Genomic DNA, 22434 nt, shown 5'->3' with positions numbered 1-22434 from the left:
GCTCAGTGGTTGAGCATCTGCCTTCAGCTCAGGTCGTAATCCTAGAGTTCTGTGATCCAGTCCCACATCAGGCTCCCCACAGGGAAACTATTTCTCTCACTGCCAATGTCTCTGCCTTTCCCTCTGCATCTCTCAAGAATTAATAAATAATCTTTAAAAAAAAAATCAGGTTTGGATGTCCAGTCCAAAGTGTGCCAACATACGGCCAGGTTCACCTGCCTTTTTTTTTTTTTTAAGATTTTTATTTATTTAATGGACTCACATGGACTCTTCTCAGAAAAATTCTGAAGAACCAAGGTACCATCCATAGATACTCTACAATGCATCATTCATAAAAACTGTACATTAACAATGTTCTCCTTTGTACACATCAATAGGAAACAAACCATTCTAGTCAAAATTGGGTTTGAGCTGCCACAGAAAAGCCTCCAAGCCTAACAAAAAGCAGAAAGGCAAACACTGGTGACTGGGATGAGATTTCTACCATCCTCTTACAACTCCAGTTGAATGTATCTTACCTCTCCACAATGTTTTTTGGCCACTTTCTCTAGGTGGGATTTTAACAAATGAACACTTTCATTTGATAGACCTTTGGCATTCTTTAACTCTATTTCAGGGACTCTGGAAAAGAAAGAGAAAAAAAGAGTTACTCCAAAAAGTATGACCTCTTTGCATTAATATTTGCTAGATCCAAGCAATGAGCACAGGGATTTCATATAGGCCACTATGCCCCAACAAAATCTTCCTTCATCTCAAAGGACTGCAACTGTATCCCAGCAACTCTGTGGACACAGTGCTTGATGTGGGAGTCACCTGTGGCCCATAGGGGAGAATTACCAGACTTACTAGGCTGATCCCAGCTTGCCCCACAACAATTAACCCAGCTCTTACAGTCCAAGTACCCTGGGCTTACTTGTGTGCTCCAGCATAAAGCAAGACAAGTACAACCAGGCCTGGTGAAGCCTCAGATGGGGCACCAGGGTAGCTCAGTCAGTAGGGCATGTGACTCTTCTTCTCCTCAGGGTTGTGGGTTCCAACCCCATTCCGGGTATAGAGATTACTTAAAAATAAAACCATAGGGCACCTGGGTGGCTCATTGGTTGAGCGTCTGCCTTCGGCTCAGGTTGTGATCCCAGGGTCCTGGGATGGAGCCCTGCATCGGGCTCCCTGCATGGAGCCTGCTTCTCCCTCTGCCTGTGTCTCTGCCTTTCTCTCTGGGTCTCTCATGAATAAATAAATAAAATCTTAAAAAATAAAATAAAGGGATCCCTGGGTGGCGCAGCGGTTTGGCGCCTGCCTTTGGCCCAGGGCGTGATCCTGGAGACCGGGAATCGAATCCCACGTCGGGCTCCCGGTGCATGGAGCCTGCTTCTCCCTCTGCCTATGTCTCTGCCTCTCTCTCTCTCTCTCTCTGTGTGTGTGACTATCATAAATAAATAAAAATTTTAAAAAAAATAAAATAAAATAAAATAAAATATTAAAGAAAAGAAAAACAATGAAGTCTCGGTGATCCATCAAGCATTCCTACCATGTGCCGTGTCACATCACTCCTTCTGATGTCAATGAGGTGGAAATGCTTGCTCATTTACTCATATCTGAATCTACCTGGGTGTGCTCTGCACACTCTGCTATTACAGAGATGCGGAGAACGCTCCTGTTCTCCCTGCCCAGCATAACAGACATTCAACACTCTATTCAAAGTACACAGCCACTCCTCAGGTTCCCCTTGATTCCCAATCAACAGATATCCAGTAACAATTCATCAAATAGGCTTCATTTAATTTTACCGAAGAGATGAGGACTCTACTTCCTACCAAGCATTTCTGAGTAACTGATGGTATTTTTAACTTCAAAAAGGCTTCATGATTCTCATCTCTACATTCTCTCAATGCTTTGGTGTGGTAGATTACTGCAATCATGATCTACTTGGATAGATGGAAATCTGACAGAAAGAAATTTATATATATGAGAAAAATAACAAAAATGCCATACAGCCCTGAGTCTGTGTATGGTCCATCTAACCCAGGACTCTCAGAGGCATTAAGGACTATTTTGCAGAAAAAGAAAGTTTTCCTGTACCATGTCATCTCAAAGAATAAGAATGCTCCTCCAAGTCAAGCTTACGTAATTTATTTTTAATTTAGTAGTCATTATATAGCAAGATTAACAGAATGATGAAAAATCCACCTATAATAAATACTAATTAAACTAAAAACTGTCCAGCTTTCTCTATATGCCATTGTCACAAAATTTATAATTTTATACGCTGATATTATAATGTCTACTTTGTAGCTTTTTACAATAATTTCCATGTTTTTTTTTTAATCATCCTATAATATTTTTATCAATTGGACACATCAAGGTTTATCAGAATGGTCCTCCAGCAAAGTGGTTTACAACCAGGGATGACTGTGCCCCCAGGGGTTACCTGTCAACGTGGAGGGCAGAGAAACTCCACCCCTCTTACCACATTCCTTCCCTTCGCAGCTCTTTATTTGGCTGGTCCTTTGTTTACCTTTATAGTAAGCTGGTAATTTTAAGTAAAGTGCCTTCCTGAGTTCTAGAAGCTATTTTAACACACGATCAAACCTGAGGAGGGGGTTGCAGGAGCCCACATATTCTTGGCCAGGTGATCAAAAATACTGGTATGTGCAACTGGCATTTGAAATTTTGTGGAAATGAGCCCTTAACCCAGGAGATCTGCAGTAACAATGGCTAGTTTGTGTCAAAACTTGATTGAATTGCTAGACCTCCAGCTGTCAGGATAGATACCATCTATTTGGGGGGGGCGGGGGGAATAAAACCTAAAGAGGTGCTGCCTTATTTTTCTTCCATAAATTTAATTACCCTTTAACCAATTCATTAATTAAATACTCAATACCTACTACATCTATTCTAAGCACAGTGTTAGAGGCAAAGGAGGGTCACTAAATTCAAGAAACTCATCTTAAGGGGCACCTGGATGGGTTAGTCAGTTAAGCATCTGCCTTTGGCTCAGGTCATGATCCCAGAGTCCTGGGATCGAGCCCCCACATCTCATCGGGCTCCTTGTCCAGCGGAGAGTCTGATTCTCCCTCTGCCCTTCACCCAACTTGTGCTCTCTCTCAAATAAATATATATAATTTTTTGTAATTAAAAAAAAAAAAGAAACTCATCTTGCCAATCTGTATTTTCATCTTCTTTATCAGCTGTTAGGATAACAAATTCCAGGGCAGCCCAGGTGGCTCAGCGGTTTAGCGCCGCCTTCAGCCCAGGGTGTGATCCTGGAGACCCGGGATCCAGTCCCATGTCAGGCTCCCTGCATGGAGCCTGCTTCTCCCTCTGCCTGTGTCTCTGCCTCTCTCTCTCTCTCTGTCATGAATAAATAAATAAATAAATAATACTTAAAAAAAAAGGATAACAAATTCCATAGATTTCCCACCCACTCTATAAGGCACAGCTTCCTTTTATTTGCCACTTTTCTTTGCTGGTTCCCTGCACAATTAGCTCAAATGACAAAGTATCATTCAAGCCCATCTGCCTTTCCACGTGGAATGTCTGAGGAAAGATTACATGGGATATACATATACTTCGAAAAGACAATACTTGAAAAAAGAAAAAAAAGACAATACTTGAGCAGTCCCGGTGGCTTAGCGGTTTAGCGCCACCGTCAGCCAGGGGTGTGATCCTGGAGACCTAGGATCGAGTCCCACATCAGGCTCTTTGCATGGAGCCTACTTCTCTCTGCCTGTATTCTCTGCCTCTCTCTCTCTCTCTCTCTCTGTGTCTCTCATGAATAAATAAATAAAATCTTAAAAATTAAAAAAAAAAAAAAGACAATACTTGACTACTGAATGCCAATGCTTTTGTTCTCCCAGTGGTTCTTATCCAGAGGCAGTACACTTTAAGGGGGAATATGAAAATATGTGGGGTTTTATGGTTGTTTCAGTTTGGAGAGCACTCCTAACATCACTGGCTAGGGCTAGGGATGCCACACACCATGCATCATGGGCCAGCCCTGCACAATGGAGACCCATCAGCAGTGCCCCTGGTAATAGTGTAACTCAAATCTCCTTTTTCCTCTAGGAAATAAAACTCCCATTAGCACCAAAAAGCTACTTTGAGTCTTAATGCCAACCATAGCTTAACACTAAGTATACAAGGGCACCTGGGTGGCTCAGTCGATTAAGTCTTGATCTCAGTTCAGGTCTTGATCTCAGGGTTGTGAGATTGAGCCCCAAGTCAGGCTCTATACTGGGTGGGGAGTCTCCTTAAGGATTCTCTCCTTCTGCCCCTCCCACCCCCTAGAAAAAATAGTAAGACACAACTAAGAATACAAGGACTCTACTAGTCCTCATGCCTTTATCCTTTTCTTCTAAGACTGTTCCTCTTCCCAATTTAGGAGGAATTAAACATAAATTAGCACATTAGAGAACGCAAACAATTAGTCATGGAGTAAATATCAGTATCTGAAGTGACTATTTTATAACTATAAGCAGACTTAACATGAGACAGATTCATGAAAATGCCTACTGTTGATGTAGTTTCAATGAAATACAGGTTATAGGAAATGAAATTTTAAGTGGAATGGAGGCAGGAAAGAGAAAATACCATTAATGTCAATCTGTTTCTATATTGTCAAAACAGAGAAGTGCTATCACATGGGAGGTATTTATAAATGTACTCACACATCTGGGTAGGTTGGTGGGCATTTAACCCTCAAATCCACTTGCACGTATACTTCTTCACCAGTTAGGCCCTGAGGGTACAGAACTAAGTTGATTTCAGGGGGCTCGTTGACCTAGAAGAACAGAAGAAAATCTTTTTCCTTTTCTTGGCTGAAGATCCAATTATTAGTAATTAGTATAAAGAGCAGGGACTCCTGGGTGGCTCAGCAGTTGAGCATCTGTCTGCCTTTGGCTCAAGGCGGGATCCTGGAGTCCCAGGATCAAGTCCCGCATTGGGCTTCCTGCAGGGAGCCTGCTTCTCCCTCTGCCTGTGTCTCTGCCTCTCTCTCTCTCTGTGTCTCTCATGAATGAATGAATGAATAAATAAATAAATTAATTAATTAATAATAAATAAATAAATAAATAAATAAGATAAACAGCATCTTAGCTTGAATGTTCTACTTTTTAAATATTACATGTAATTTCATTTTTATACAGGTATTTGGTCTTCTCCTAAAGCACAGTTTAAAAACAAAACCTGCACCACAGAGACTGCATTTTCTTTTTCAAAGTTATCTAAGGAGTAAAGCAACGCCTTCCACGGGCTTCTATTCATTCACACATTACAGAGTACAAATCACATGATTATGCATAGGTACCCTTCTAGAGGCTAGGAGTACAGGGGTCAATTTGGACAGACATGGGCCCAACGAGCCAATACGCATGAGAAGAAAAGTGAATATTCTCCATAATGAGTGCTGTAAAAAAAAAAAAAAATCAGGCAGAGTAATGGGACAGAGCATTGAGGGAGATTTTCAGACAGGTGGGTCAGGGGCCTTTTAAGCAGGGGAAACTTCAGTTGAAATTTGAATGCTGAGACAATGACAAGTGAAAGCCTTAACATGGAAATCTAATGCCTCTTCTAAATATGGATATGCTCTCACTCAACTGCTTTTCACCAAACATTAAATACCCCATTTATTGTTCTTCAATTTATCAAATATGCTTTTTCCAAAAGGGGCTTGAGACAGTTTATATTATAATCTATATTATACATCATGAGAGAAGGGAGGCTGAGAGAAGTATTTACTCTCATGGTCCAGGCATTTTACCAGCTCTGCAAGGGTGGGTACTGTGGCTATTTTACAGATAAAGTAGTTCAAGCTCAGAAAGTTTCAGTTTTGGGGCATCTGGGTGGCTCAGTCAGTTAAGTGTCTGCCTTCGGTTCTGGTCATGATCCCAGAGTCCTGGGAGCATCGGGCTCCCTGCTTAGCGTGGAGCCTGCTTCTCCCTCTCCCTCTGTCTCTGCCCCTCCCCCTGCTCGTGCACTCTTGCGCACGCTCTCGCTCTCTCTCAAATAAATAAATATAATCTTAAAAAAAAAAAAGTTTCAGTTTCTTGCCCACAGATCCAACTTTGACTCCCAAACCTGTGTTTTCCTCATCAGCCACTCCATTGTTGAGTGAGTGCCCATCCTGAGCTGCTGTGACTGAGCCTTGACTTTGTCTTAGAACATCCAGGTAGCCAAAAGGGAAATGTGACACTATTTTACATTTCACATAAAAGGAAAAGACAAAAATTCTCAGGTTGTGATCCTGGGGTCCTGGGATTGAGTCCTACATCAGGCTCCCCACAGGAAGCCTGCTTCTCCCTCTGCCTGTGTCTGCCGTTCTCTCTGTGTCTCTCATGAATAAGTAAATAAATCTTTAAAAAAGTTTTTTAGTGGCAAAAAAAAAAATACTGAGCAATACTAAATTCTAACAGATATTTACAACACACAGTACCCTGAATTATACAAAAAACAAAATTCTCATCAACAATGTATATAAAATACATCAGCTCGGTCTTCAAGTGGCTTTACCCTAATGCTTGCTCAAAGCAGCGTGGTAAGGCCCCAGGAAAGCACAATTCTGTGCACGTGGTTAAACGTCCCATGAGCAAGAGGCCTTCCACACACTCATTCACGCTTATGCCTCATACCCACAGTGACGGCCCAGGGCTGTCAGGAACTGTGAGCACAGTGAAGTGAGAAAATAGACGTGGTTCCAGCTGCCATGGAACTTCCAGTCCAAACAATAAACACATAAGTTTGAGTTCAAAAAGTGCTACTAAGTGCGCCTGAGTGGCTTGGTCAGTTGAGTGGCTCATGTCATGATCCCAGGGTCCCGGGTTGGTCCTGAGATCAAGCCCCGCGTCAGTCTTCTTGCTGGGCAGGGAGCCTGCTTTTCCCTCTCCCTCTGCCTGCCACCCCCCCTGCTTGTGTGTCCTCTGTCTCTCTCTGTCAAATAAATAAATAGAATCAAGAAAGAGAAAGAAAGAAAGAAAGAAAGAAAGAAAGAAAGAAAGAAAGAAAGAAAGAAAGAAAGAAAGAAAGAAAGAAAGAAGAAAGAGAAAGAAAGAAAAAGAAAGAAAGAAAGAAAGAAAGAAAGAAAGAAAGAAAGAAAGAAAGAAAGAAAGAAGAAAGAAAAAGTGCTACTAAAGAGAAGACATGACGGCCTCAAAGGGTAATGGAACTGGCCGCAACAAAATATGCCACTTTGTTATAAGGATTATTTTGAGTTAAGAGTACTTGAAAATACAAGGTGCAAAAAGGGCCTTCTGACCTCCTCTTTCCTTCTTGAAAACAGGACATAAAACACCCATGTGAAAGATGCACTCCTACACTGGAATGAACAAAAGAATCTTTTTATCAAAGACAGAACACCGAGGCCAAGACAATTCTGTACAAACAGAACTTGGTATAATAACCCTTACCTTTCCCTCAGCCTCCCCATATGTTAGCTACTTTTCAACAATTGCTTCTTTTTGTTCAACACACCATGTAAACAGTTAGGCCTGGCCATTTCTTTGGGTCTTCATTTCCCTATGGGGTTTCCAATGTGCAGGTAAAAATCTGTATGCTATTCTCCCTGTGTCACTTTAATTCTCAGACCTGGCCAGAGACTCTAAGAGGACAAAAATCAAGTCCTATCTCCCTCATTAGAGAATGAGTGGCAGTGGGGGTGAGGGAACATACTTGGACTTGGTCATCGGGAAGACCTATCTGCATACACTGTGCTTAAGCTGAGACAAGCCAGAGAGACAGAGCATTCCAGAGGAGGGAAGAGCATGTAAAGAGGTTCAAAGAGGGGCACCGGGGTGGCTCAGTGGTTGAGCATCTGCCTTTGGCTCAGGTCCTGATCCCAGGGTCCTGGGATCAAGTCCCACATCAGGCTCCCTGCAGGGATCCTGCTTCTCCCTCTGCTTATGTCTCTGCCTCTCTGTGTGTGTCTCTCATAAATAAATAAAATCTTAAAAAAAATTATCTTATACTAATACACCTTCACTTATAAATTATTCTGCCTTTCATTTTCTCACTTGATTGCCCACCAGCGGAAACTTTTTTTCACAACAACCAATGATGGGGCACCTGGGTGGCTCAGTGGATTGAGTGACCAATTCTTGATTTCAGCTCAGGTCATGATCTCAGGGTCCTGGGATACAGCCCTGCAGAGAATATGCTTGAGAAATTTCTCTGCCTCTTTCTGCCCCTCCCCATGTACACAGGCGTTCATGCTCTTTCTCTCTCTCTCTAATAAATAAATCTTAAAAGAAAAAAAAACACAATGAGAATACCGTTCTAAATCCACAATGAGGGGCGCCTGGGTGGCTCAGTGGCTGAGTGTCTGCCTTCGGCCCAGGGAGTGATCCCAGGGTCCCAGGATCAAGTCCCACATCGGGCTCCCATTCAGGAGCCTACCTCTCCCTCTGCCTGTGTCTCTGTCTCTCATGAATAAATAAAACTTTAAAAAAAAAAAATCCACAATGACTGAGAGTTTAAAAGAGGCAAAAGGAAGAAGAAGGTAAGAAAATAAGGAGAAACGCCATACGGATGGTTTTCTTCAAGTAAAATCCTAAAGACCAGATAAGCCCAATGTGAAAAAGATTAAGTCAAACTGTTACAATGCAAGCACACCACCCAGGAATTAATAGCAGATCTTTTGTTTTTGAAGCAACAAAGTTAAAGCAGTCCTCTATAGCTGCAAGGAGCAAGAATTATGTAAATGTAAGTAGACCTAAAATTATCAGCAAACCATGTAAGTAGAAACCACGAATATAAACCAAAGCATAGGTCTTTCCTGGGCCCAGGATGGAAATGAACTTGTAACAGATAACATACACCACACGAAATGAGTTATCCCTGCAGTGGCAAGACAGCAAATCTGGTTTAACATTCCCTTTTGTCCTTATGTGGGAAGTGCAAAGCGCATCTGAAGGTAAGCAGCTCTCACGGGAAATGGTACAGAAAGCCCTTCACTATATGTCCAGAGTCATGGGAACAGGATCAAGCTTCAGAAAAAAGAGGCCTATTGGAGGATTACATATTTTGAATATATTCTGTACTAAAGAGAATGCTTAATAAAACACAATGAATCCAGTTAAGGATTGCTGACAAGCCTCAGGGAAGGCCTCTAGGCCAGTCTGGAGACCATGAGGGGGAACGTCAGTAAGCAGAACACTGGAGTCTAAAGAAGTAGTAAGGGACACCTGGGTGGCTCAGTGGTTAAGCATCCGGCTTTGGCTCAGGTCGTGATCCTGGAGTCCTGGGATCGAGTCCCACATCAGGCTCCCTTCATGGAGCCTGCTTCTCCCTCTGCCTATGTCTCTGCCTCTCTCTCTGTGTCTCTCATGAATAAATAAAATAAAATCTTTAAAAAAAAAAATAAAGAAGTAGTAAGCAGCCTGCCACCACTCCTGGGCTGGACCAGCCATGTAAAACCGTGTAGGTCTAGCATTCCAGTTATTTCCACAACATATCAACACTAGCAGGGCAGAAGTGACAATAGTAACAAGCCCAGGTCATACCAAAAGAACCTTCGAGGAAAGGAGTTTTGAAGCAAAGTGAAGAGATTCCTGGATGCATAAATGTTGCAGCTTTAAGAGATGCATAAGCCCAGTGATGGTAACTTGGAAGAAGGAACAAAGTCAAGGCCGCTGAGGAATGACAAGAACCTAACAACTGGGCAGCCCCGGTAGCACAGCGGTTTGGTGCCACCTGCAGCCCGGGGCGTGATCCTGGAGATCCGGGATCGAGTCCCACGTCGGGCTCCCTGCATGGAGCCTGCTTGTGTCTCTGCCTCTCTCTCGGTCTCTGTGTTGCTCATGAATAAATAAATAAAATCTTTAAAAAAAAAAAAAAGAACCTAACAACTTGTCTGGATCTGAGTATGAAGTGAAAGCAACTCAAAGAACAGCACTCTGAAGAACTAGGTGTCTGCTACTTTCAAGGCCTTTATTTTTGGCTGACAATTTAACTGGACCAGAATGATATTTTTCTCCATAGTGTATAAACTTCAGGATATTTCTCAGCAGACTATTAATTATTCCCCCAATATCCATTCTCCCCTTACTTGTTGGCAACGGAACCCCTGATTTTTTAGCTGGATATAATACCTTTGCAGGTGACTGTGGCCAGTGAGTTAATTCCTGGCTAATAAGATTAAAGTACTAGGGGCACCTGGGTGACACAGTCGATTGAGCATCTGACTCTTGATTTCAGCTCAGATCGTGATCTCGGGGTCATAGGATGGAGCCCTGCGTCAGGCTCCATGCCCAGCATGGATGGAGTCTGATTGTCCCTCTCCCTACCCCCTGCTTACTCTTGCAAGCACACACACTCTCTCTCTCTCATAAATGAATAAAAAAGATGAAAGAACTAACACAACTTCTTCATCCCTTTCTCCTTCCTGTTGCCTGGAATGCAGATATAAAGTTGGAGTTCAGGTAGCCACATTGGACCATAAAGGGCACACTGAGGATGGTGGAAGAGCAATATAGCAAAAGCCCTAGACCCCAGACTTTTGCATGCAGAAAAAATGAACTCTGTTGTCTTTTTTTTTTCAATTGTTCTATGGGTTTCTTTTATTTTCTTAATTTATTTATTTAAAGATTTTATTTATTTATTCATGAGAGACACAGAGAGAGAGGCAGAGACACAGGCAGAAGGAGAAGCAGGCTCCATGCACAGAGCCCGATGTGGGACTCGATCCCAGTTCCTGGGATCACACCCTGAGCAGAAGGCAGATGCTCAACCACTGAGCCACCCCAGGCTCTCCTGTTGTTAAGTCTCCTATAATATGTAGCCAAACTTAATACTAACTTAATACAAACTTAATATAGGCACACTGGGGAAAAAAAAGAACACTCAAGAAATAGTGACTTTAGGGATAAGAGTAGAATATTTGCCAGGCTTTCCTTGAGCAAACTGAGGGGCTTCTCAACAAGAGGCTTTAATGGAAGCCATGTGTAGGATATCATGCATTAGTTCACATTAGGGCACTCAAGGAACCCTGACGTTGAACAGGACCTGACTCAAAATGATGTCAACAGGTAGGATGTGCTGGGGAGTGGAGTGGGTAGGGCCTCCTTCATGTGTTCAGAAGATAAATGGTCATTAGAACAGTATTGATAAAATTCTCTGACTTAATCTGTAAAAGGAAATAATTAGTTCCTGGAATACCTATCTACAGGCAAGTACATACAAAGTAGGGCATAACCAAGACATTTTGAGATCACTAAAGGAGACGAAAACACAATGCAGAATGTATCAGATACAAAATACACAAACTATAAAATATACATTAAAAAAATTTTTTTTGAAGTCTGAAATGCAAGTGATATGAAAGCAGCATAAAAAGAATGGTGAGGAAGGATGCTTGGGTGGCTCAGTGGTTGAGTGTCTGCCTTTGGCTCAGGTTGTGATCCTGGGGTCCTAGGATCAAATCCCACATCAGGCTCCCCACAGGGAGCCTGCTTCTCCCTCTGCCTGTGTCTCTGACTCCCTCTCTGTGTCTCTCATGAATAAATAAAATATTAAAAAAAAAAAAGAATGATGAGAGGGTCATAGATTACTACAATAAGATATGAACTATATGTACTTCTTCTTGGGATCATGAAGCTGGATACTCTCTTGGACTGTTATAAAATAGCCAAACTCCTCCTCAAACATAACACAAAAGAGAAAAGGTGATGTAAACTCAATTTTAAAAAGTAAGAGAGGTAATGCTCATTTGGACTCATTGAAACAACACAAACATTCGCTGAATCTTCAAGAAACAAAACCCAAGAATCTTAAAATACCTCAAAGGATTGGAAGGCTGACTTGAGGACCTCTTCCCAGCACAATGCACACCTCCCAGGGAAGACCCCAGCAGCTGTCAGATATCCCTACTGGTCAGTCTGAAGCTGCTTTTCTCTGGACACTTCATAATACTCAGGCCCAATGAAATAAACTGGTTTAAGAATGTGTCTCACTGTTAAAAGTACTAGAGTAAAAAATAAGGACTCTTAAAAATTGAGAATTTTGGGGGGGGCTTGGGTCAGTGGTTGAGCAGTCTGCCTTCAGCTCAGGTTATGGTCCCGGGGTCCTGGGATCAAGTCCTGTATCAGGCTCTCCGAGGGGAGCCTGCTTCTCCCTCTGCCTATGTCTCTGGCCACTTTTTCTGTCTTTCATGAATAAATAAAATCTTTTTTAAAAAAAATGAAAATTTCGTTAGTGATGCCATAAAGTAGCAAACCTTTTGGTTTCAAAGCTGAAGCATGAGGGTTAATGGCAGTCCATGATTAAATTTCACTAGATTACAAAATAAGCAGCAGATGAGAACAAGGTTTGGGAAATCAATTAAAACTATTAACAGTTTTCTGTTGCACAACAACATAAAAGTGCTTAACACTGTAAACTGTATACTGAGGAATGGTTAAGATGACAAATTTAGTGCTATGTTTTTATTACAATTATATATATAAAAAGTTAATATGATTCAAACCACTTTCAGGTGTTTGGCCTAGAACTGTTACCTAGGATTCTGTTAATATTTTCCTCCTTAAATTGTGATGGCCAGACTTGACTCAATGCAGCCTCTTTCTCACAGGCTGTAGATCTCATATTCTGTAAAGTGAAAAGAAATTAGTCTGTGGGAAAACAGAACAAATCTAGAAATAAAGTAACATGTCAAGCAAGATAATCAGGGTAAGTTTCTGGTTTTAAGTCTGTAAAGATGTCAAAAGTAAAAAAGATGATAGTAAAAGCTCAGAAAAAGGAAATTAGGTAATGTTCTATATTTTATGTGTTTTTAAAATTTGATTTATTTATTTATTTATTTATTTTTATTTATTTGTGATAGTCACAGAGAGAGAGAGAGAGAGAGGCAGAGACATAGGCAAAGGGAGAAGCAGGCTCCATGCACCGGGAGCCCGATGTGGGATTCGATCCCGGGTCTCCAGGATCGCGCCCTGGGCCAAAGGCAGGCGCCAAACCGCTGCGCCACCCAGGGATCCCGTAAAATTTGATTTATTTAAACCTAAAAACAACAACAACAACAACAACAACAACAAACTGTCCACCCATCCTTCCCTCCTTCCTCTAAGCAAACACCAATCTGTTCTCTGTATCTGTGAGCTTGGCTTATTTTTAAATATTTTTAAATTCTCCATGTAAGAGAAATTATACATTATTTGTCTTTTCTGATTTTATGTTAAATGCCTTAATCACTGAGGAAGCCTAAGTGGCTCAATCAGTTGAGTGTCTGCCCTCAGCTCAGGCATGATTCCAGGGTCCTGGGATAGAGCTCCACATCGGGCTCCCCACTCAGTAGTAAGTCTGCTTCTCCCTCTCCCTCTGCCCCTGACCCTGGCTTGTGCTATCAAATAAATAAAATCTTAAAAAAAGGGGATACCTGGGTGGCTCAGCGGTTTGGCGCCTGCCTTCGGCCCAGGGCATGATCCTGAAGACCCAGGATCGAGTCCCACGTCGGGCTCCCTGCATGGAGCCTGCTTCTCCCTCTGCCTGTGTCTCTGCCTCTCTCTCTCTCTCTCTCTCTGTCTCTCTCATGAATAAATAAATAAACTCCTTAAAAAAAAAATCTTAAAAAAAAAGCCTTAGTCACTGATTTCCCCCATATTTCCTTTTCTAAAAATGAGTATTTTCTGTACTGACTTTGTAAAAAATCACCAAATTCATTCATCTTAAGTATTTGCCTGTCAGGTTGGAGAGAATTTTTAAGCAATGTTATAATTTAATAACCTAAAGCTCTACTTTAAACATACATGAAAACAGATTAAAGGCCTAAATGTAACACGTGAAACCATAAAACTCTTGGAAGAAAAACAGACAGTAATTGCTTTGACATCAGCCTTAGCAACATTTTTCTAGGTATGTCTCCTCAGTCAAGGGAAACAAAAACAAGGAGTGCCTGGGTGGCTCTATCGATTAAGTGTCTGCCTTCAGCCTGGGTCATGATCTTGGGGTCCTGGGATTAAGCCCTGCATCGGGATCCCTGCTCAGCAGGGAGTCTCCTCCCTACCCCTCTGCCTGCTGCTCTCCCTGCTTGTACATGCTCTCTGTCAAATAAATAAAATCTTTTTAAAAGATTTTATTTATTTATTCATGAGAGACACACACACAGAGAGACACACACACAGGCAAAGTGAAAAGCAGGATCCATGCAGGAAGCCCAATGCAGGACTCGATCCCAGATCCCAGGATCACACCCTGAGCCAAAGGCAGACGCTCAACTGCTGAGCCACCCAGGCATCTCAAAATGAAATCTTAAAAAAAAAAAAAAAAAGGCAAAAATAAACTATTGGGATTATAGATTATATCAAAATACAAAGCTTTTGCACAGGGACACCTGCTTGGCTCAGTTGGTGGAGCTGGAGCATGCAACTCTTGATTTGGGGGTTTTGAGTTCGAGCCCCACGCTGGGTAGAGATCACTTAACAAAATAAAATCTTTAAAAAAAGCTTTTGCACAGTGAAAAATGAAACAAAACAAAAAGAGTTTTTTTTTTCCTTCTCCTACTGACTGGGAGAAGATGAATTAATATCTGAAATATATAAAGAACTTATACAACTCAACACCAAAAAACCTACAAATAATTCAATTAAAAATGGGCAGAGAACCTGTAGACATTTTCCCAAAGACGTATAAAAGGATAGGGTGCCTGAGTGGATCAGTTGGTTAAGCATCCAACTCTTGATCACAGCTCAGGTCTTGGTCTCAGAGTTGTGAGTCCAAGCCCCACACTTAGCCCAAGCCCACTTAAAAAGAAAAAGAAAAATGGCCAACAGACACATGAAAAGGTGCTCAACATCACTAATCATTGGGGAAATGCAAATCAAAAACACAAGTTATCACCCCATACCTGTAAGAATGTCTAAAATAAAAATGGTGAGTGATAACAACTGTTGGCAAGAATGTGGCAAAAAGGAAACACTTTCTTTCTTAAAGATTTTATTTATTTATTTACTTACTTATTTATTTAACACAGAGAGAAAAAGAAAGAATATGAGGGGGGATCAGCAAGGAGAGAGGGCAGGCTCCTTGCTGAGCCGGGCGCCTGATGCAGGACTCAATCCCAAGACCCTGGGACCATGACCCAAAGGGAGATGCTCAACCAACTGAGTCTACCCACGTGTCCCCAAAAGGAAACTCTTGTGCACTGTTGGTGGGAATGCAAACTGGTGCAGCCACTATAGAAAACAGGATTGTTTGAAGTTCCTCAAAAAAACAAAAAATAGAAATGCCATAAGATCCAGTAATTTCACTACAGGGTATTTGCCCAAGGAAAATAAAAACACTAATTTGAAAAGATATATGCACCCCTATGTTTATTGCAGCATTATTTACAGTAGCCAAAATATGAAAGCAGCCCAAGTGTCCATCCACAGATGAATGGATAAAAAAGTAATATATATGTACAATGGAATATTACTCAGACACAAAAAAAGAATGAGATCTTGACATTTGTGACAACATGGATGACCTAGAGGGTATTATGCTAAGTGAAATAAGTGTACAAAGACAAAAACCATATGATTTGACTTATATATGAAATCTAAAAAACAACACAATAAACAAAAAAACAGTAAGAGACTAATAAATACAGAGAATAAACTGATGGTTGGCAGAGTGGAGGGAAGGGGGGGGATTGACAGACTGAGTGAAAGGAAGTAGGAGATACAGGCTTCCAGCTATGGAAGAAACACAGGAATAAAAGAGGATCAAAAGTACAGCATAGGGGGTGCCTGAGTGGCTCAGTCGGTTAAGCTTCCTGACTCTTGACCTCAGCTCAGGTCTTGATCTCAGGGTCGTGGGTTCAAGCCCCAGGTCGAGCTCCATGCCCAGCATGGAGCCTACTTAAAAAAAAAAAAAAAAAAAAGTACAGCTTAGGAAATATAGTTAATGGTATTATAATAGTTATATGGTAACAGATGGTAGCTACACTTGTGGTGAGCATGGCATAATGCACAGAAGTAGAGAATCAGGTTGTACACTTGAAACTAATGTAACTGTGTGTCAATTATACTTCAATAAAAAAAATAAATGAGGGATCCCTGGGTGGCGCAGCGGTTTAGCCCTTGCCTTTGGCCCAGGGTGCAATCCTGGAGACCTAGGATCGAATCCCACATCGGGCTCTCTGCTTGGACCCTGCTTCTCCCTCTATGTCTCTGCCTCTCTCTATGTGTGACTGTCATGAATAAATAAATAAAATCTTTAAAAAATAAAAATAAAAAATAAATGAACACACATGAAAATATACTGAATCTGAATTCTCTCCAAATTAAATATATGTAACGTTATTCAACTAAGAATGCCACTATAAGTTTTTGAACCAGGCAAGTTGATTCTAAAGTTCATATGGAAAAACTAGAGTAAAACCAGTCAGGAAAATGTTGTCAGTAAATGGTGACCACAATGAGTATCAAATAATGCTTGTTATAAATCTATCGTTACTAAAGCAATGTGGTGGTAGTGTTTAAATAGATTAATGCAATAGAATAAAGAGTCAAAAAAAAAAGTCAACAACAGATCCAAATACACCTGGGGATTATTTCACGCAAAGAAAAATCTTGAGCGCTTTTCGCCAGGCACGGGACATGTAGGTATGAACAAATACACGGACCTTGTCCTTATGAAGCTAGCACGGTGTCATATAATGTAAAGGTGTGTTTCAAATTAGTAGGGGGGAAAACTGAAAAAACTCATTTGTGTTAGTCTAACTGATAAGCTGAGGGTGGAAGGCAGCCTAGATGTATACTTAGATGGAACTTTCACTAAAAAGCTATTTCTGGGGACGCCTGGCTGGCTCTGCAGTTGAGCATCTGTCTTCAGCTCAGGGGGTGATCCCAGGGTGCTGGGATTGAGTCCCACATCAGGCTCCCTAGCCTGCTTCTCCCTCTGCCTTTGTCTCTGTCTCTGTCTCTCATGAATAAATAAATAAAGTATTTTTAAAAATTTAAAAAGCTATTTCTGTATTTATTTGATGAACACTTGAAAACAAAGTCATGAAGAATTAAAAGAAAACTTTGAAGACTTCATTTTTTAGTACACTGGAGTAGGGAAATCTTTTCTAGAAAAAATAAGGGGGGACTATAAAACAAAAAAAAACAGTCATTTAACTATCTTAAAAGTTTTTTGTAATTACATAAATTACATAAGCATCAAATTGCACATGGGTAAATAGAGGAAAACATTTGCAACATATGATCCATACTGCTATTTTTTTTTTAACAAAAAACAATTGACAAATGAATAAGAAAACAGACAATACATGGGGCGCCTGGCTGGCTCAATTGGTGGAGCAGGCTAGGCTACTCTTGACCTCAGGGTTGTGCATTCAAGCCCCATGTTGGCAACAGTGATTACAGGGGCGTGGGGAGGTAGAAAATAGACAATATAATGGGAACAAGTGTTCCTTTTTTTTTTTTTTTTTTTTATTTATTTATTCATGAGAGACAGAGAGGCAGAGACATAGGCAAAGGGAGAAGCAGGGTTGCTGCGAGGAGCCTGATGCAGGACTCATTCCAGGACCCCAGGATCATGACCTGAGCCAAAGGCAAATGCTCAACTACTGAGCCACCCAGGCACCCTGGGGAACAAGTGTTACATCCATCTACTGGCAAAGATGAAAAAGCCTGCCATTTACAATGTTGGTGAAGATGTAGAAAAACAAGGGTTCTCATACACTATGTGGGCCCAGAGACAGAAGCAGTCTGGGCCCCTTTTGGGAGGGAACTTTGCAATAGGTATCAAATTATACATTAACAGACCCTTTGCAGAAACAGAAAATAAGCCAAGCTAATTAATAATACATGTATAACTCCAGAGTAAACTAAATTTTAACTCAGGGTGTCCAAATTTTTTTAGTATGTAAAATAATTTATTGGCATTCACACCCAAAACATTTAGATATTTATATATGATATTATACAGGCGAGCAAACTGAAACCTATGTTTTAACACATTCCCCAAAAGAAGTCAAAGTAGCCTGAAGTTTATTCAGGTCAATAAATTCTGGCCTGAATTTATCAGCAAATTTGGCCTGACCGGACAGGAGGCTATTCATAGCCTTTATTATTACAGTCAGTGTGAATATTTGGACATTCATATTTCATTGTGGTTAATTCTGGATGCTGCCTCCATCACCCCCACACCAAGTGAGGTATTAGGTAAGGTATGGCTATGTACACATGGACGTGAACACGAACACTTCTGAATTTTGAAATCCAACAGGTCTCTAGGGTTTTGAATAAAGGACTGTGGACTTGCATAACCTTTCCCTGAAGACAGGCACACAGGTGATAATAAGTACTTGTTGAACAACCGCACTCGGATTCATTCTTCATGGCCAGCAGTTAGCAGCCTGTGAAGCCTATGAAAGTGATGAGGCTACTCCCCGCGTGCTGGGAGCCACAGACAGCTATTTGAATTCTTCTGCCGTTTTTTATAGTTTTTGTTTGCTTTTGTTAATCTTCTATCTTTGTTGAGAAAGATCACCGACTGTAAATTCTGGGATTAGTGATATTCCTACCCACGGCAGCTCCTTCTTCCTTTCTGTGGCCTTAGAAGAGCTAAGCACGTATAAAGTCAATAAAAGTGGCTCTGAAGGAGGTCTTTACAGACTTTGCCTTGAGTCCATGGGTACACTTTGTTTGTCCTGTTTTAGCTGCTTAATGGGCCTACTTCCTGGTTCTCACTGTTCAGAAAGACAGAGTTTTCTGATCACCAGAAAGACATATTATTGTAGTATAATAAGCTCTAGAAAAGTAATCTCCCTGAGGGCAAGAGGTTTGCTCTGTTTTGCCCTGGGCTGAAGCCTGGAACAATAAATATTTAAGGAAGGAAGAAGTACTTTGAGGGAGAACTTTTACCTCTGACAGCTGCAGAAGATCCTTATCTGTTAAGGAAATCCTGGATATAGGCAGATAGTTTCTTTTGGTTTTTTTTTTTTTTTTTTAGATTTTATTTATTCATGAGAGACACAGAGAGAGGCAGAAACACAGGCAGAGGGAGAAACAGGCTCCCTGCAAGGAGCCCGATATGGGACTCGATCCCGGATCCCAGGATCACGCCCGGAGCCAAAGGCACACGCTCAACCGCTGAGCCACCCAGGGGTCCCAAGGCAGATATTTTTAAATGTGGGAATGATAAGCAGATGAAGGAAGATACTACCTTTTAATGATATTATTCAGAGATAATTAGTAAGGATGAGGGAGAAACCACCAGTATCAGCAACTTATGAGCCTTTACTCCCAGACAAAAGGGAAAGTAATATTTTAAAACAAATGTCACTTAAAAGGTCTAAACTCAGAGGACTCCTCCATCATGGCTAAAATGAATGTATTCTACACCCTGTAAGTGCCTTAAAGTTCCTCCATGCCCGAAAACAGTGAGGACGCCCGGGGAGCACCGCGGGGTTTACACGGTTTATAGTTCTGAACACCAGGGAGGGTGCGGCTCGAAAGGAGCTGAAATCGGGGAGAGGGCGGGGGGGTGGGGGCGGATAGGGGGACCAGTAAGATCTGTGCAAGCGCCCCCAAAGCGATACCGGAACAAAGTTGCCAAAATCGATCTCTATGATGCGCTGTTGTATCAAACTCAAGGGCTTTCGGGGGCTGTGGGGTGGAGGGGGCAAGATTCCAAGGAGGCAGGGACGTTCAGGAGGTGTCAGTGGAAATGAGAAGTGTTAGGTAAGGCAGAGGAGCGCGCCTGGAGAAAGGCGGTGCGAAAATTCGGCCTAGGTCGGAGCTCTGGAGACCCTGCCGAGCGGGTGCAAAGACAAAAAGTAAGCGTGGGTGGAATCGGGAGGGACTAAGGGACTGAGGAATCCCAAAAGGTGCGGCTGGCTCGGCGTCTGCAAGGCCGGGCCGGGCCTGGCCGGGGGGAAGGCGCGCAGAGGGAAGCCTGGGCCGCACCACCCAGCACGCGGGGGACCAGCCACGTTCCTACCGATTTGCGCGCGTCCGGCCGCAGGTCCTGGAAGTCGGCGCCGTAGATGGCCTCCAGGGCCTGCAGCTCGTGCTCCTGCCGCTGCGGGTAGCTCTCCGGAGGCTCGTCCCGGCCGCGCCCGGGGGCCCCACGGCCCCCAGCCATGGCGACGCGGCGGCCCAGGCCGGGCGGCCTTGCGGTGGCGGTGGTGGGCACCCGGCGGGCTCGGGGGCAGGGCTTCACTCTCCAGTCCGGCCCGCGGGCGGGGCTCCGCGCCGGGGGCGGGGCCGGGGGCGGGGCTGCGTGCGCGCCGGGGGCGGGCTCCGGGGCAGGACTCCGCTCTCCAGACCGGCCCGTGGGCGGGGCTCCGCGCCGGGGGCGGGGCCGGGGGCGGGGCCGGGGCGGGGCTGCGTGCGCGCCGGGGGCGGGCTCCGGGGCAGGACTCCGCTCTCCAGACCGGCCCGTGGGCGGGGCTCCGCGCCGGGGGCGGGGTCAGGGGCGGGGCCGGGGGCGGGGCTGCGTGCGCGCCGGGGGCGGGCTCCGGGGCAGGACTCCGCTCTCCAAACCGGCCCGTGGGCGGGGCTCCGCGCCGGGGGCGGGGCCGGGGGCGGGGCCGGAGGCGGGGCTGCGTGCGCGCCGGGGGCGGGCTCCGGGGCAGGACTCCGCTCTCCAGACCGGCCCGTGGGCGGGGCTCCGCGCCGGGGACGGGGCCAGAGGCGGTGCTGAGCGCCTTGACTGGGCTCCGGCGGCGGGACAACCTGGGCCTGGAGGGAGGAAGCAAGGAAGGAGGCTGTGGTCTGGCTTTGCCTACTTACTGCAGGAGAGCTAGAGCAAAGAAATCTGCTGGAACGTGGGAAATTAAATCAGTCAAAATTATTTACGCCAGCTGTTTTCACGAAATGCCTGGAACTTCTTTACCCCAGCACAGGTAGTAAGAGGGAACTCAAAGGGCAGACTTTGATGCGTTTTCAGGTCGCTTAGGGTCTAACCTTGAAACTACCCGCAAGACTACTAGGAAAAAAGATTGTGACCTTTACTCCCCGTCCCCACAGCTTTGTGCCCCCAAACTCATCCCCTTAAGGATGGATTCAACTACCGTTTGTCCCTACCTCCCACCTTTAAGAGTCTCCATTATCAGCATGCAATTTCAACTGAAAAATGTCTTTTCTTCAGGCATCTTTATGAGCTACTAATGAAGGATGGTTGGAAGAAAGGCAAGCAGAGACAAGGGGCCCCTGCCCTCAAAGGAAACCACCCTTAAAAGGATTTTACACCAAAAAAAAAAAAAAAAAAAAGGACTTTACACCACTCTGGAAGGAGCCCTCCACCTTTCCCACGTGGTAGGTAGATGACAAAAGCCTGATTGGGTGATAGGTGCAGGGAGGGTTAATCAGCTTAGAACAGCCCCCACCTACAAGCCCATAAAAACCAAACCCCTTGATCTAGGGACACCTCGGTGGTTCAGCGGTTGAGCCTCTGCCTTTGGCTCAGGGCGTGTGGTGAAGGATTTTAATGATTGGAGTGATACCATATTTGTGATTTAGTAACTACTCTGGCTGCAATAGGAAAAATGGCTTTAAGTGGATTAAGAATGAAGATAGTGACTGTTTTTTGAGCTGTTAAAGTCATCCAGGGAAGAAATGATTGTAGTCTGAATCAAGTTAGTGGTAATGGGATGGAGTGAAGTGGATAGATTGAAGAAATGGACTACATGATGTGGAAGTCGAGAGAAAAGGAACCCCAAATTCCACTTCACTAGCTTGGGCCAATGTGGGCAGAGTAGCACCGTTCACCTAGATAGAGATCACTGTAAAAAGAATGGATCCCAGCGAAAGCAAAAGAAAATGGTTTGAAGAGGCCTTGGGTCAAACAAGTGCACTTGTGTTATCACATTACCTGGGCCAGATATTTGTGTTATTTGGGCCAGAACTGAATGAATAGATGGCAGCAAGTGACTTAAGTGATTATAACTTAGCACACAGTATAGGGGTTGGAAAGATAGATGAAGGAAATGTCACTTGAAAAGTATGCTTGGGGACGCCTGGGTGGCTCAGCGGTTGAGCGTCTGCCTTTGGCCCAGGGTGTGATCCTGGAGTCGCAGGATCAAGTCCTGCGTCGGGCTCTCTGCATGGAGCCTGCCCCCCTCTCTGTGTCTTTCGTGAGTAAATAAATAAAATTTTTTAAAAAAGAAAAAAAAGTATGCTCTGAGGCAGGATTATAACAAAGACCTCCTAAATTCACACTAAGTAAACTGGGCATGGAACATAATTCTCTTCATGGAAATGTAGTGTAACAGGATTTCCTCTCCTTCAGTGCCCCACCTTGGTCACACCACTTGGAAGAATGAAGACGTAGACCAGATGAAGAGTGGTGGGCAGCAAAACAACGTCTATTGCACAGTAGTACAAAGCTCCCCAAGAGGGAGGGGACCAGAGAGGGTTGCTGATTTGGCTTTAGATCTAGGGTTTGTTTTTTTTTTAAAGATTTATTTATTTATACATGAGAGACACACACACACAGAGAGGCAGAGACATAGGCAGA

General features: G+C 43.4%; 1 protein-coding gene across 5 annotated transcripts in view; it reads right to left on the bottom strand.

Annotated features, from left to right (window-relative positions):
* The window catches only part of EIF2AK4 (eukaryotic translation initiation factor 2 alpha kinase 4), a 102787-nt gene extending 82665 nt beyond the window's left edge, over window positions 1-20122 (bottom strand). For 2 of the 5 annotated variants that reach the window (XR_012022959.1, XM_072809693.1), the window contains exons 1-3: window positions 19915-20122; window positions 4668-4780; window positions 519-621 (exon numbers count right to left, since the gene is read on the bottom strand). Coding sequence is in view for 3 of the 5 variants with exons in the window: in XM_072809693.1 (XP_072665794.1) it covers window positions 519-621; window positions 4668-4780; window positions 19915-20058 (360 nt within the window). In the remaining 2 variants the exon portion in view is untranslated. The remainder of the gene's footprint in view (window positions 1-518; window positions 622-4667; window positions 4781-19914) is intronic. The other 3 variants (XM_072809691.1, XM_072809692.1, XM_072809694.1) reach the window with 2 other exon arrangements.
* Between the last annotated feature and the right edge of the window lie 2312 nt (window positions 20123-22434).

The sequence above is a fragment of the Canis lupus genome, chromosome 32 (assembly GCF_048164855.1).
Source record: "Canis lupus baileyi chromosome 32, mCanLup2.hap1, whole genome shotgun sequence".
In the NCBI taxonomy this organism is placed as follows: Eukaryota; Metazoa; Chordata; class Mammalia; order Carnivora; family Canidae; genus Canis; species Canis lupus.
The sequence above is the reverse complement of the archived record's forward strand: the minus strand, read 5'-3'. Positions and strand labels throughout refer to the sequence as shown.